This window comes from Rhinatrema bivittatum, chromosome 6 (genome assembly GCF_901001135.1).
Source record: "Rhinatrema bivittatum chromosome 6, aRhiBiv1.1, whole genome shotgun sequence".
Taxonomy (NCBI): domain Eukaryota; kingdom Metazoa; phylum Chordata; class Amphibia; order Gymnophiona; family Rhinatrematidae; genus Rhinatrema; species Rhinatrema bivittatum.
In genome coordinates, this window is record NC_042620.1 from 83,045,284 (window position 1) to 83,060,421 (window position 15,138).

Genomic DNA, 15,138 nt, shown 5'->3' on the forward strand with positions numbered 1-15,138 from the left:
AGTTGGAGTTGAGTCCTGGAACCCAACAAATTGTCCCTGGACCCAGGAAGTAGCAAACCAGATATTCTGCAAATGGGGTATACCCGTGGTAGATTTGTTTCTTCAGAACAGGGAGGCCCCGCTCTTCTTTTCCAGGGAACGGAATGCAAGGCAAATTTACCTCAGATGTCTTTGCCCTCTGTCGGAGTAAGGGCCTGCTGTATGTGTACCTATCATTTTGCTTGTTACAAAAGACTTTATTGAAAATAAGAGAAGATAGGGGGACTATGAATCTGATAGATTTGGTTCCCACTCCTGAAGGAGATGTCTGTTAGGGATCCAATCAGACTAGAGAATTTCCCGGCTCTCACAGGTTGGATTTTGTGAGGTTATCTCTGCAATACCTAGATCTCTCAGAGGATATATCTTGTGTACTGTTAGCTTCAAGAAAAGAATCCATGAGGAATCCCTAAGGACTAAAATGCATAACCTTTTCTCCTGCTCCACACAAAAATTGCTTGAATACATTTTGCATTGATCCAAGTCGGATCATAAGACCTACTCAGTAAGAGTACATCTCTGTGCAGTTGGCACCTATCATAAACATGTAGAAGATACACCCATGTCTTTTCAGCCTCTTGTTGTCTAGGTTTTGCAGGTCCTGTTTCATTTGAAGCTTTTAATCAGGCCTCCTGCTATGTCTTGGGACTTCAACCTGGTGCTGACCCAGCTGATGAAAGCTTTCTTTGAGCTACTATGTTCTTGTTACCTGAAGTACCTGATCTTGGAAAGGACTTTATCACATAGGGTTAGTGAGCTCCTGACTCTAGTAAAGTATCTACCGTATACTAAGTTTTATCATAATAAAGTGGTCCTGCATACCCATCATAAGTTTCTGCCTAAAGTGGTATCGGAATTTTATCTTAAACAGTGAACCATCCTTCCAACATTTCTTCCCAGGCCACATGTCCACCAAGATGAACAACAATGGCACAGTCTGTACTGCAAAAGAACAGGGGCTTTCTACCTGGAGCAGACAAAAGCTCATAGAAAGTCCATGCAGCTATTTTCTTTTGGCACCAACAAACTGGGAATTTCCATTGCCAAACACACACTATCTAATGGGCTAGCAGATTTAATCTCCTCCTGTTATGCACAGGTGGGATGGAATATGGTGGGTCGTGTCAAAGTTCACAGTGCCAGATCCATCGCAGCATCAGTAGCCCACCCAAGATCATTCTCTGTGGAGGAGATCTGAAAGTTGTGACGTGTAGTTCCCTCCACACATTCACATTACACTCTTGTTTGGATGGGGACTCTTGACACAACAGCAAGTTTGGCCAGTCTTTTCTGTGGAATCTTTTTGCGATGTATAAACCAACTACGTTTCCTGCTAGGGCCTATTTTTGTTCCAGGTTGCCCTTTTACAAGAAAACTATAAAAAAAAAAAAAAAAAAAAAAAAAAAGGCTTGTTGCCAACAAAAATAGTTGACACTGTTCTTGTTTTCCCCTTGTTTTCATCTGGGGGCAGTTTGTAGATATGGATTCCCTAGTTGTGAGTACTGCCATCTTGCTTGTCCTCAGAAAACGCGGAGTTGCTTACCTGTTACAGGTGTTTTATGAGGACAGCGGAATGTTAGTCCCGCAAAATTAGCCTGCCTCCCCTTGGAGTTGACTTCTCCTATTTAAGCTAAGACTGAAGGGGTCCCTTGTGTGGACATGTTACATAATGGCTCACAAATCGAAAAAAAGAGCAAGAAAATCCCAAATGCAAACAATATCACAAAAAAGGGGATCAATAGGAAAAACTCAGAAAACGTTGCTCACTCATAAGCTGACAAACTCATGAATGAATGCTTCTAAGCCATTTCTTATCTTTATGAAAATAAAAATAAAAAATTTATGTATAAATCATGTGAGTTATGTATGATTCTTTAGATCGCATCAGCAAGCCAGACAGCGTATCTCCTACAATAAGTGAGATCGCTCAGTCTTCTCAATCATTTACAGTGCTTTGCTGGGAAGAGATTTCTCAAAAATAGAAGACAATGTTAACAAACCAAATTGTCCATTAAATCACAATCATTTGCAGTGCTTTGCTGTGAAAAAAATGTTATCAAACCGAATTATCCATTAAGTCAATGGGCTCACTGTGCAGATGTATTTCAAAAAAGAAGAACTGTATAATGAACAATATCAAAGCTTCAAAAAGATATAATGGCTCACTTCATATGCTCAGTGAGGCACAGTCAAAGTTCTAGAAACTTTTGAACAATAATTCCAGGCAGGGCTGCATTGGATGATGTCACCCATTTATTAGGATTGATATCCTGCTGTTCTCTGAGAACACCTGTTACAGAAAAGCAACTCTGTTTTCTAATCATTCGTAATTATTTTATGCTTACAAACTCTGCCCCCAGAAATATAAAATAATTCCTTTCAGCCAATATGGAGGATTTTAAGTTCAGTGGAAAAAGAAAAAATCTCTTGTGCTACCAGTATTTAAAGTGATTATCTTTCCCCTTTGTTCTCCTTTTCTGGAATTCTTAATATAACCAAAAACTTATGTGGCAAATCCTATGCAATAATTCATTCTGGCTAATTATTGTCTTTTAATGATTAAATATATATTACAATTCAAACTTCTGTATGTTTTTAAAAATTTGAAGGATTAATTTTTAAACCTTGAAAATATGTATTTAATATCTTCTTATGTGGCAAGAGTTGTTAATAGTGGATTTAAAAAAATACTTCAGAGATTGTTTTTTTATAGTAGTAGACTTCAATAGATTTATATCTCTTTAAAATTCCTTTACAATGACATCTGAACACAAGTTCTAATTTAAAAATATTTATCATAATTTGGATTTGGTGTTTAAACATTATACATAATCCATGTATTTACCAATGTTCATGTATAGTAGGATAATGTTGTGATCTAGGAGACCATATACCTTGAAATATTTCTTGCTAGATCTAACCAGCCATCATGCATATTATTGTGATAGGGACAGATGTGACAGATCAGTTCTGATACACTTTCGTACCACAAGTCAGTAGCTTGAGGTGACTCATGTCCTTCCTTTGATTCTGTCCTCTGCTGCAGGACAACACAATGATGCACGAATGAACCTTGCCATTGCCCTTACTGCTGCCAGGTATGGTGCCACCACAGCCAATTACATTGAAGTGGTGCGCTTCCTGAAGAATGTAGATCCAGAGAGTGGCAAGGAGCATGTGGCTGGCGCACGGTGCAGGGATGTTCTAACAGGTATATGTACTATATTCCTCAGGATATTTATAGCAACTCATTTACTTAATATCCAATTTATATTTTTTGAACCTTTCATGGCCGATGCATACACAAATTTCTGATAATCCAAACATTGGCATCATGTTGCTGTTATTAAGCAAGCATAAGATTTTTTACTTTTTGGTGGTAATTTTTATGTGGGGAGAATCATAATGTGCATTGGTTTTAAAATAATGTGAAAGCAGATAGTATATAAATATAGTTGCATTTCAAGGTGCAGCATAACATGTTAATTTCATTTCTTCTTAGCATCCCATATTCTGGCAGGTAAACCGTCAGGTTTGCATTCTAATCATAAACTCTGAGCAGTGTAGATTACATTTTGCATCAAAAGCTTTATTAACAACAAAGCTGGCATTATCAAATATATGGCAAATACTACTGCTTATGTAGATCGGCATTTAAAGATTGGAAAAGCTAGTTTTATCATTTTTTCATGTCTTGCTCTGATTGAGAGATTGAAAACAAATGGGAAAAAATGCTTTTGAAAAGTATAAAATGTGCTATTTTTGATAAATATATTTTACATTTTGGTATTGATAAAATAAATTAAATCTTTCATCATTCCTTTATGGTTTTAGCCATTGAGACTTGAGTGGCATGATATACTTCTCAATAACGCAAGTTCATAGATAAATTAATAATCCAAAGTATCAGTGAGCAGAGAAACAAATGGAGGGATATTTGATTGATGTTGTTTTCTTTCTTAGGGCAGGAATTTGATGTCAAAGCCAAATGTGTTATCAATGCTACAGGACCTTTCACAGACTATGTGCGCAAAATGGATGATCAAGAAGCTCAAAACATCTGTCAGCCAAGTGCTGGAGTGCATATTGTGATGCCTGGTTATTACAGGTAATTGTATTAAAATCCAGTCAATTAAAAAAAATTCTGTCTATCTTATTGTATATGATAACTAAACCTGCATAAGCATTCTGTTCAACTTAACTCATAATTGATTGGATAACATAAAGATTACTGTGCAGAAAGAGCATGGTTTTTGGAAGGAAGTGATCCATAAAAACTAGCATAGAGCCTTGTTTTTAATTTTAACAATCATTTATAAACTGCTTATAAAGAAAAAGCTCCTGCTAAGGAGGAATATAAGAAAATAGAAAAAATGACAGCCAAACTTAATTTAAAACAAATATGCCTTTAGCTGTTTACAGAAAAGTTTATAATCCACCATGAACAGTAGGTGATAGGGTAACTCATTCTATAGTTTTTGATGGAAAAAGTTCTCTTCCTGGTAACCTGTAAATGATCATCTCCAAAAACTGGTACACTTAAATATTTGCTCGAAGATCATAAACTATGGCCTGGCTCATAAGGAGCTAACATTTGAAATAAACAAGGGACTGGATCCGTGTACAGCCTTATGCATAATAGCAATAAGCTTAAATTTTACAGATTGCTGTATAGGCAACTAGTGCAGCTGATGCATCACTGGCATAATATGATCATGCAAAGCACAAGAAACTACCATCTGAGAGAGGTAGCATTTTGAAAAACCTGCAAAGTCTGAAAACAATATTTAGGTAGGTTAATGTAAAATGAATTGCAATAATCTATTGTTATCAAATCAAAGGCTTGTACAACAGATTTATAGTCCTCCCAGGCAATATATGCCTCAAAAATCTCAACATGCAAAGCTTAAAAAAGCCAGATCAAATGACTGTAGATATCTAGAGTTTTACAATCAATTTCTGAGAAAAAAAATTCCTTACAAATTCCAGAAAAGGAAACCAGGTACTATTTATCACAAGATTTGTTAGATCATTAGGCCTATTGCCCTTACTAACTAACCCACAAGCTCACTGATTTAGTTACATTTAACTATGATTTTATGACTGTTACAGCCAACAAACAATCAGCTATTAAAGCAACAGTGACATCAATTGACTTTTTAACTGGAAACAGTGGAATGTCATCTGCATTTATTTTAAAATTGATATGATAAGAGGTAAATAATGTAGACAGTGGTATCAAATAAATATTGAACGGCATTGAGGAGCATGCACATCCCTGAGTAATCCCACATGAATTGGATTCAGTGATGACTGCTTCTGGCCAATTCTAATTCATTGTCTGCCCAGAAAAAATATAGTGAAGCCAGTATAGTATTAGATTCCCAGAGAAGAAAGTTAAATAATAAAATAGCATGATGTACCATGTCAAAGGCAGATGAAATGTCTAAAGAGATCATGATAACCAAACATCCCTGATCAAGATGACATAATATATAATCTTGCAATTCAAGTAATAGGGTTTCAGTATTATGATCCTTATGAAACCTGCGCTGCTGCATGCACAAAATATGGTTTTCTTCCAAGTAGTTAGTAAAAGGCACAGTCTTTTCAATAATTTTTGCCAGGGTAGGCAAATTGGAGATAGGTGTAAAATTAGCCATACTATCACTAGAGGAACTGTTGCTTTTTACTCTCTCCTGAAATCAAAGCCCTTTATAAAATTAAGTAAATAAAATATCACATTAAATGATGGTAGGAAAAAAATCCATCTAGTCTATTCAGCAATTTTTTATTTTTTTTTTAGGGTAGTAATTGACATTCCATGTAGGTTACCGCCCCCTGCTCCCCTTCCCCACCCGCCCTCTGTTAAGGGTAGTAACTGCCTGTCCATGCAGATTACCCTTTTTCTTCATTTCCATCCTTTAGCTATTAGGGATCCTCGATGTTTATTCCATGCCCTTTTGAATTCCATGAACATTCTTGTCTTTACTACCACTTCCAGGAGGGCAATTCATGCATCCACCAATATTTTCAAAAAGAAATATTTCCTGACATTGTTTTGAGTCTACACCCTTTAAGCTTCATATTATGTCACCCATTTCTACAGCTTTCTTTCCACTGGAAAAGGCTTGATTCCCGTGCATCATTAATACCCTTCAGGAATTTAGGTCTGTATCATATCTCCCCCTATTCTTCCTCTCCTCCAGGGTATACATATTTAGGTCCTCCAGTCTCATTTCATAAGTCTTTCAGTGCAGACCTCAAACAATTTTGGTTGCCTTTCTCTGAACTGCTTCCATTTTGCCTCTCTATCCTTTTTGAGATAAGGTCTCCAGAATTGAACACAGTATTCCAGATGAGGCTTTACAAGGGACCTATATAGTGGTATTATCACCTTCTTTTCCCTGCTAATTATGCCTCTTTGCAGCCCAGCATCCCTCTGCCTTTAGCCCCTGCCTTGACACATTGATGATCTGAAGATGGAGCAAATACCATCATACTAAGGTCTCTCTCTTGGTTTGTTCATGTCAATTTTTCAGCCTCATCATATAGAGCTCCTTTGGATTTCTGTACCCCCAAATTCATGCATGATTCTGCACTTCTTAGCATTGAATCTGTAGCTGTCAAACTTTCAACCACTCCTCTAGCTTTCTTAGATCACTTTTTATTCTGTCTAATCATTCAGATAAGTCACTTTATTGCAGATCTTAGTGTCTTCCACCAAAAGGCACATTTTTCCTTCTAACCCTTCCAGCTATGTTATTCACAAGAATATTGAATAGCTGGCCACAGAAATGATCCTTGAGGCACTTCACTTAGCACTCTTCTCTCCTCAGAGTAGGTTCCATTTACCTGCACTCACTGTTGTCTGTCAGTTAACCAATTTGTAACCCATTCTACCACCTTGAGACCCACTCCCAGACTTCTCATTTTGTTCATTAGCTTCTTATTTGGAACAGTGTCAAAAGTTAGCTGAAATCCAAATAAATCACATTGAGTGTTTGTTCTTCATTTTAATTCTCTAGTCACCCAATCAAAAATGTTAACAAGCTGCGTTTGACACAGTCCTCCTCTGGTAAAACCATGCTGCCTCAGATCCTGCAATCCATTGGATTGTACTGTACATACTTAAATAGAGGTCCTGTTGAAGGTAAAGATTTACCACTACCAAAGTAAGGCTTTCCAGTCTCTTCTTTGCTTCCACGTTTTTGTGAAGTGGGATGACCACCACCCTTCTCCAATCTTGCGGCACCACACTCATTTCCAGAGATCTATTGAATGTTAGCGGACCTGCCAGCACCTCTCTCGGCTCTTCGTATCCTGGGATATATCTCATCAGGCCCCTTAGCCTTGTCCACTTTGTTTTGCTAGTTCCACCCAACCATTCTTTTCTGTAAATGTGGTTATATTTATCCTACTGCTATCAGTACACTTGCCAACCAGCAATGATCCTTCTCCAAGGTCTTCTTTAGTGATCATTGAACTAAAGTATTTGTTTAATATTTCTGTTTTTTCCTTATCTTTTTCCACAAAAAGGCTCTTGTCTTCTTTTAATCTTACAACATTACCTCTGGCCTTCCTCCTTTCTTTATTTAATCATTAATTTATATACTTCTAATTTGCAATCCTAAGTGGTTTACAAAATACATACACAGTTATATAAAATCAATAAAAACAAGTAAAATAAAACAATATTTAAAATCATGTAAGCTATCACAAAACATAAATAGTATAAACATGAGACTAAAAACAAAAACAGTAAAAACAAAATATCTGATATCTGAAAAATGTTTTGTCACCTTGTTACCTACCTGGTAGGTTTCACCAGATATTCTTTCTTCTCTTCCTCTTTTTTTTTAGTTCCTTTTTACTTTTTGCAAGCTGATTTATTTTTCTTTTTTTTTTTTTTTCAGCCATCTCTTTGGAGAATCATATCTGTTTTCTTCCTCTTAATTTTATTTACTTTTCTTAAATAAAGACTTTTTGCTATTATAGCTCCTTTCAGTTTGATCCACTGTTATTCCACTTCACCTATTTTCTGCCAGCCTTCTAGTTCCTTTTCAAGCTACATTGCCATTTTACCAAAATCCATATTTTTTTTAAATTTAGGATTTTTGTAGAAATAACCATAATACAACAATAAGGCAATGGCTAAGAACAGATAGGAGTTTTTGTAGAGACACAATAAACTAAGAAACAGTAAATCAAACAAACTCCAAGATTTCAAATGAACCACGAACCAAAAGGGTTACATCAGGAGTGTACATGGTTTACATCATAATTTCATATTTTTGAAATCCAAGACCTTGATCTTTGTGTCTCTTCTCTCCACCTTGGCTGCTATATCAACCCATATTGTCTGGTAATCACTGGTGCTCACATGGGCATCAAGCCACACATTAGAGATACTTTCTCCATTTGTGAGTACCAGGTCCAGTATCACGTCTACCCTTGTGCATGCCACCCCCATTTGCCTTAGCAAAGCCCCTTGAAAGGCATCCACAATTTTTCTATTTCTTGCAAATGCTGCAGAAGGGATATTCCAATCCAGTCACTTACAAGCAACATCTCTCCCTTCCTTCCCACTTTTAAAATGTCTTCAGCAAGATCTCTGTCCAGTTCCTCTGTTTGAGTCAATGGCCTGTAGACAGATGTGCCATCATATCTTTATAATACAGCCCACAGTGCCTCATTATTTCTCCAAAATGCACTAAACTTTACTACCCCATAAATCCATTGAAGGACATGCTGCTTTACTAGTTTCACAAGTGAATGATTAAAGTTGTCATCAGCATATTTGCAACATACATTAATTTTTTGGTTGAATTGTGCTTCACCCATCAGTTTAAAAAAAACATTCCAGTCAAGAGGAAGCCAGCTGGAAAGTTAATTTACATGGTTTAAATTGGAGTAATTTCTCTCTGAATTGCCAAGATTCTGACTTCAGCTCGAGAGAGTTTTTTGTTTTTGAGGAAAAGGCTGGGGTGGGTCAACAAAAATGGAAGAATCATCTTGGGGAAGGCAAAGTTGCTTACTTGTAACAAGTGTTTTGCATAAATAGCAGGACAAATCAACAATACAAGTGGGGTGATGTCATGCGATAATGCTGAAATGGAATGTGCTCAGAGCTGAAAGACTTTTGAAGTCTTTCTAGCATGTACGGGACTTCTTGCGCTGGTACTCCATTTGAGTCTCCTCATTTATTCACAAGCTAGTCTTCAGCTCTGCGGGAAGAAGGGTAGGATTGTTTGGCTGATTTGTCCTTCTGCCTATGGAAAATAACTTTTACTTTCTCCATGGAGAAGTAAGGGACAAATTCAGCCACACAAGCAGAGATTCCTAAGCTGAGGGTTGTGATAAAAAAAAGTTAAATTGCCACCCAGTGCTCACTAATGCAGATAATGTCTCAGATGTCCAGGTGGGCGCCCACCTTAGCAGCAGTGATCATCAAACGGTATGGTTTAATATCACTAAAAGAATAGGGAAAAGAACCACAAAGACCCGAGTTTTACAGTTCAAAAACACAGACTTTGAGGAAATGGGGAACTACCTGGAGGAAGAACTTAAAGGATGGGAGAACGAGAGAGATGTGGATCAGCAGTGGACCAATCTAAAAGGAGCAATCACCAAGGCAACTGCTCTATATGTTAGAAATGTAAAGAAAAGCAAAAGAAAACTGAAACCTATCTGGTTCTCAAAGGAGGTGGCTGACAAAATTAAAGCTAAAAGAACAGCATTCAAGAAATATAAAGGATCCCAAAGGGAGGAGCACAAAGAAGAATATTTGTATCAACTGAGGGAGACAAAGAAATTAATCAAGTTGGCAAAGAGTCAAGCAGAAGAGAGGATTGCCAAGGAGATAAAAAATGGTGACAAAACATTTTTCAGATACATCAGCGAAAAGAGAAAGGTCCAAAGTGGTATAGTGAAATTGAAAGGTGGTAATGATCAATGTGTGGAGAGAGACGAAGAAATGGCAGAAATATTAAACGAATACTTCAGCTCTGTGTTCACTAAGAAGACCCTGGAGAAGGACCATCTCTAAACAACAAGAAACTGGAGGGAAGGGGAATGGATGAAAATCCTTTTACAGTAGAAAATGTGTGGGAAGAACTAAAGAACCTGAAAGTGGACAAAGCCATGGGGCCTGATGGGATTCATCCAAGGATATTGAGGGAGCTCAGAGATGTTCTGGTGGGTCCGCTGTGTGACCTGTTCAATAGATCCCTAGAAACGGGAGTGGTGCCGAGTGATTGAAGAAGAGCGGTGGTGGTCCCGCTTCACAAGAGTGGGAACAGGGAAGAGGCAGGCAACTACAGACCGGTTAGCCTCACTTCGGTGGTGGGAAAAGTAATGGAGTCACTGCTGAAAGAGAGAATAGTGAACTATCTACAGTCTGGAGAATTGATGGACCAGAGGCAGCATGGATTCACCAGGGGAAGATCCTATCAGACAAATTTGATTGACTTTTTTGACTGGGTAACCAAGGAATTGGATCAAGGAAGAGCACTAGATGTCATCTACTTGGATTTCAGCAAAGCTTTTGATACGGTTCCGCACAGGAGACTGGTGAATAAAACGAGAAGCTTGGGAGTGAGTGCCGAGGTGGTGACCTGGATTGCAAATTGGTTGACGGTCAGAAGACAATGTGTGATGGTAAATGGAGCCTTCTCTGAAGAGAGAGCGGTTTTAAGTGGTGTACCGCAAGGATCGGTGTTGGGACCGGTCCTGTTCAATATCTTTGAGCGACATTGCGGACGGGATAGAAGGTAAGGTTTGTCTTTTTGCGGATGACACTAAGATCTGCAACAGAGTGGACACGCCGGAAGGAGTGGAGAGAATGAGACGGGATCTAAGGAAACTGGAAGAGTGGTCGAAGATATGGCAGCTGAGATTCAATGCCACGAAGTGCAAAGTCATGCATATGGGGAGTGGAAATCCGAATGAACTGTACTCGATGGGGGGGGAAAGGCTGATGTGCACGGAGCAGGAGAGGGACCTTGGGGTGATAGTGTCTAATGATGTGAAGACAGCGAAACAATGCGACAAGGCGATAGCAAAAGCCAGAAGAATGCTGGGCTGCATAGAGAGAGGAATATCGAGTAAGAAAAGGGAAGTGATTATTCCCTTGTAGGTCCTTGGTGAGGCCTCACCTGGAGTACTGTGTTCAGTTCTGGAGACCGTATCTACAAAAAGACAAAGACAAGATGGAAGCGGTACAGAGAAGGGTGACCAGGAAGGTGGAGGATCTTCATCGGATGACGTACGAGGAGAGATTGAAGAATCTAAATATGTACACCCTGGAGGAAAGGAGGAGCAGAGGTGATATGATACAGACTTTCAGATTCTTGAAAGGTTTTAATGATCCAAAAACGACAAACCTCTTCCGTAGGAAAATAATCAGCAGAACCAGGGGTCACGATTTGAGGCTCCAGGGAGGAAGATTCAGAACCAATGTCAGGAAGTATTTCTTCACGGAGAGGGTGGTGGATGCCTGGAATGCCCTTCCGGAGGAAGTGGTGAAGACCAGAACTGTGAAAGACTTCAAAGGGGCGTGGGATAAACACTGCGGATCCATAAAGTCAAGAGGCCGCCAATGAAGAGTGGGTGACTCGCCAGAATGATGGCTATTGACACAATACCCTTATTAAATAAACATACACATGCTTACTGTGACTCCTACATCGCTTTAAGCTTCAACAGCAAGAGGTAATGGAAAAAAGGATTTGCACTCACAAAGAGGGGAGTAGCTGGCTTGTTACGACGGTTACTACCCCAAACCAAATATGCCTGATACTTCACTTTCCATGCATATCCAGCATGGTTCTCTGCTTCATCGGCATGGGAGAAAGACTGATACATCACGCATTTCCAGCATAGCTCTCTGCTTCAACGGCAGGGGAAAAAAAAAAAAACAAAAAACTGATGCTTCACGCATATCCTGCATAGCTTCAACAACAGGGGTGAAGAAAAAAAGGATTCGCAATCACAAAGCAAGGAGTAGCTGGCTTGTTACGGCGGTTACTACCCCAAACCAAATGTGCCTGATACTTCACTTTCAATGCATATCCAGCATGGCTCTCTGCTTCAACGGCAGGGGAGAAGAAAAAAAAACCAACAAGGGCTGTACAACATAGTCTAGGTAAAACAAATAAGCATGGGTGTAGCTTGCTTATCGCGGCGGTTACTGCCCCTACTACCCCTAACTAATCAAGCTAGATATTTCACTTGGATGCAGCTCCATCACTGCTCTCTACATTAATGGTGGGGGTGGAAGGGGAATAGAACAAGGAGCTAAGAGAAACAGATAAGAATGAGAGAAAAAATGTGTGAGGCTTGCTGGGCAGACTGGATGGGCCATTCGGTCTTCTTCTGCCGTCATTTCTATGTTTCTATGTTTCTATTTATAAGGACTGAGGTAGAGTTGAAGTTGCTGAAAAATCTTTGAGTACTGCATGACTGAAGCTACTGTTTCTGCGAGAATCTTCTTCCAGACAGCAGTGCTTGACAAAAGTGTGAATAGATGACCGTGTGGCCACTTCTTATAAATTTCTTGAATAGAGGCGCGCTATAAAAGGTGAAGTTACTTGTATTTGATGAGCTTTAACTTTATTAGGAAAGTGAATGGGTGCACTGGCTAGAGATGTGAATTGGTTCCGGAATTGTTTCTGGTATCGTGTTTGTAGAACCGCGGGAAATCTTCGTTTCCCGCAGTTATGACCGCTTTTTTTTTTTCGGCTGTCCTGAGCCGAAAAAAAAAACCAACCCACCACGATCCTTCAAATTTAATTATTTACAATCCCCCCCCCCCCAAAAAAAAATAAACTTGCCTAAAGTCCCTGGTGGTCCAGCGGCAGTCCCGGGAGCGATCTCCCATGTGACAGGGGCTATCAGTGCCATTGGCTGGCCCCTGTCACATGGTAAGGGCAAAGGGCCACCGGCGCCATTTTGTTTTATGGCAGCTGATGGCCCGAGAGCGGGAAATCGCTCCCGGGACCCCCGCTGGACCACCAGGGACTTCAGGCAAGTTTTTGGGGGGGTCAGGAGGGTGGGGGATTGTAATTAATCAGATCTGAAGGGTTGGGATGGGTTTTGGGGGTTTTTTCTATGTTCTCTTTCTCCCCCTCCCCCCCCCAAAACAATAAGAAAACCACACAAAAGTTGGTGGGGTTTTCCTGTTGTGTTCGGGGTCCCCCGATACATGACGACTTTTGAAATATCGTACGATATTTCAAATCGTCGAAAAACGAATGCACATTCCTAGCACTGGCACAACAGTAGGCAATAAAGTCAGAAAGCCAGAAAAGGTTTGTTTCTTAACTGGCAATCTTCTTTATTTAGATCATGAGTCAAACAGTTTAGAAGATTGTATATAATGTTTAGATATTTATGTACAAAATAATAGAGATCTTCTGCAGTCCAGGGTGTAGGAACTTTGTTGGAATGAGGCTTTGGAAAAAAATTACGGTAGTGCTATGGGTTGAACCAAATGAAATTGCAAAACTATTTTTGGAAGACATTTATGAGTTCTCATTTCTAGTCTGTTTTTGAAAATGTGTGTATATGGAGCATGTACTACTAAGGCCTGAGTTTAATTACTCAATGAACTGAGATTACAGCTATCAAAATATTTTTCAAGTTAATAATTTTGGATCATTTAGTTTATGGGTGGGTAAACTAAGGCCCCCGGACCAAATCCGTCCTTTCTTACTTTTAATTCAGCCCGTGGAAGAAATTTAAAAATGCGTTAGATATGGCCCACCAAGGCTTTGCAGCCGGCCCGAGTTGTCAACATCATCATTAAAGACCCAAAATGTTGCTTTTTTGATGATGTGCTGAAACAAGCTTTTGATGAGTTGGGCAGGCTGGTGCGCAGGCAGGACGACAGCGTCTGCGCATGGGCAGAATGTTGTGGGTGTCAGTATGCAACCTGGCTGATGAGAGATCCCATTCGTTGGGGTTCCCACCAGCAAGGAGAGATTCAGAATCACAGCAGTGGTACCAACCAGAACCTAGACGGATGGGACCGAAAATGGAGCGACACGGTAGTAGCGCTTCTTGGACTCCAGACTGGTGGGGCCAAAAATGAAGACATGGCAGTGGCACTCACCAGAGCCCAGGCTTGTGGGACTGAAGGAGGAGAAGGGAGACGTGGAGCAGTGCCACCGGAGAAGAGAGACCTGATGGTGGGCCACCACTTCAACCTAGGTCAGCAGGGCTGAAGAATGAGCAAAGGTACAATTGTGTGTTTGGGAGCATGCTTGTGTGCATGCCTGTGAAAAAGAGAGGGAGAGATTGGGAGCCTGCTTGTGTGTGTGCCTGTGAAAGAGTCTACAATCTCAGGGTGACTGGAAATGAAGTTTCCAGGTATGGAGAGGGGGGGGGCGGGGACATTTTTTTTATCCTTATTAGTTTTAATTATTGAGTGTTTGCTATGTCTGTTTTGAAGTATTGATTTTGGTGAAATGTTTAAAGCTTTATGCCCTTCCGGAGGAAGTGGTGAAGTCTAAAACTGTGAAGGACTTCAAAGGGGCGTGGGATAAACACTGTGGGTCCATCAAGTCTAGAGGACGTGAATAAAGAGGAGGCAGCAAAACACTGCACGCAGCGGCAGTAGCCACAGAGGCATTCACGGAGCAGGATGCCAGTGGCCAGTGGTTGGTGTTCCACCTTCACGGAGCGGAAGGATGGAGGGCTGCCATTTCCAAAAAAACCAGGGGTGGGTAAGAGTATGGGGCAGGGGTGTGGCCAGCTTGTTGTGGCGGTTGCTACCCCTAATTGAGCTGGATGTTCACTTGGATGCAGATCCGGCGCTGCTCTCTGCATTGGTGGTGGGGTGGAGGGTAATTAGTGCTGGAGGGTATTGGAAGCCAATAGTAACAGGTGGGTGAGAGAAAAAGATTTAAAAAAAAAAAAAAGATTGTGTGGCTTGCTGGGCAGACTGGATGGGCCGTTCAGTCTTCTGCTGTCATTTCTATGTTTATTTATCCATATTTTTCTTAATTAGGTAGTCTGTCATCTGTTTTGTAGTATGCTTTTTATCATGGTTTCCTCACTGTTATGACTGATTTATATTTCTTGACTTTATTTATGTGG

The 15,138-nt window shown here is 40.0% G+C and overlaps 1 protein-coding gene across 3 annotated transcripts in view; it reads left to right on the forward strand.

Moving 5' to 3' along the window:
• The window catches only part of GPD2 (glycerol-3-phosphate dehydrogenase 2), a 516,322-nt gene that overhangs the window by 318,694 nt on the left and 182,490 nt on the right, over positions 1–15,138 (forward strand). For all 3 annotated transcript variants that reach the window (XM_029605520.1, XM_029605522.1, XM_029605521.1), the window contains 2 exons: positions 3,086–3,250; positions 4,003–4,147. In XM_029605520.1, coding sequence (XP_029461380.1) covers positions 3,086–3,250; positions 4,003–4,147 — 310 coding nt within the window. The remainder of the gene's footprint in view (positions 1–3,085; positions 3,251–4,002; positions 4,148–15,138) is intronic.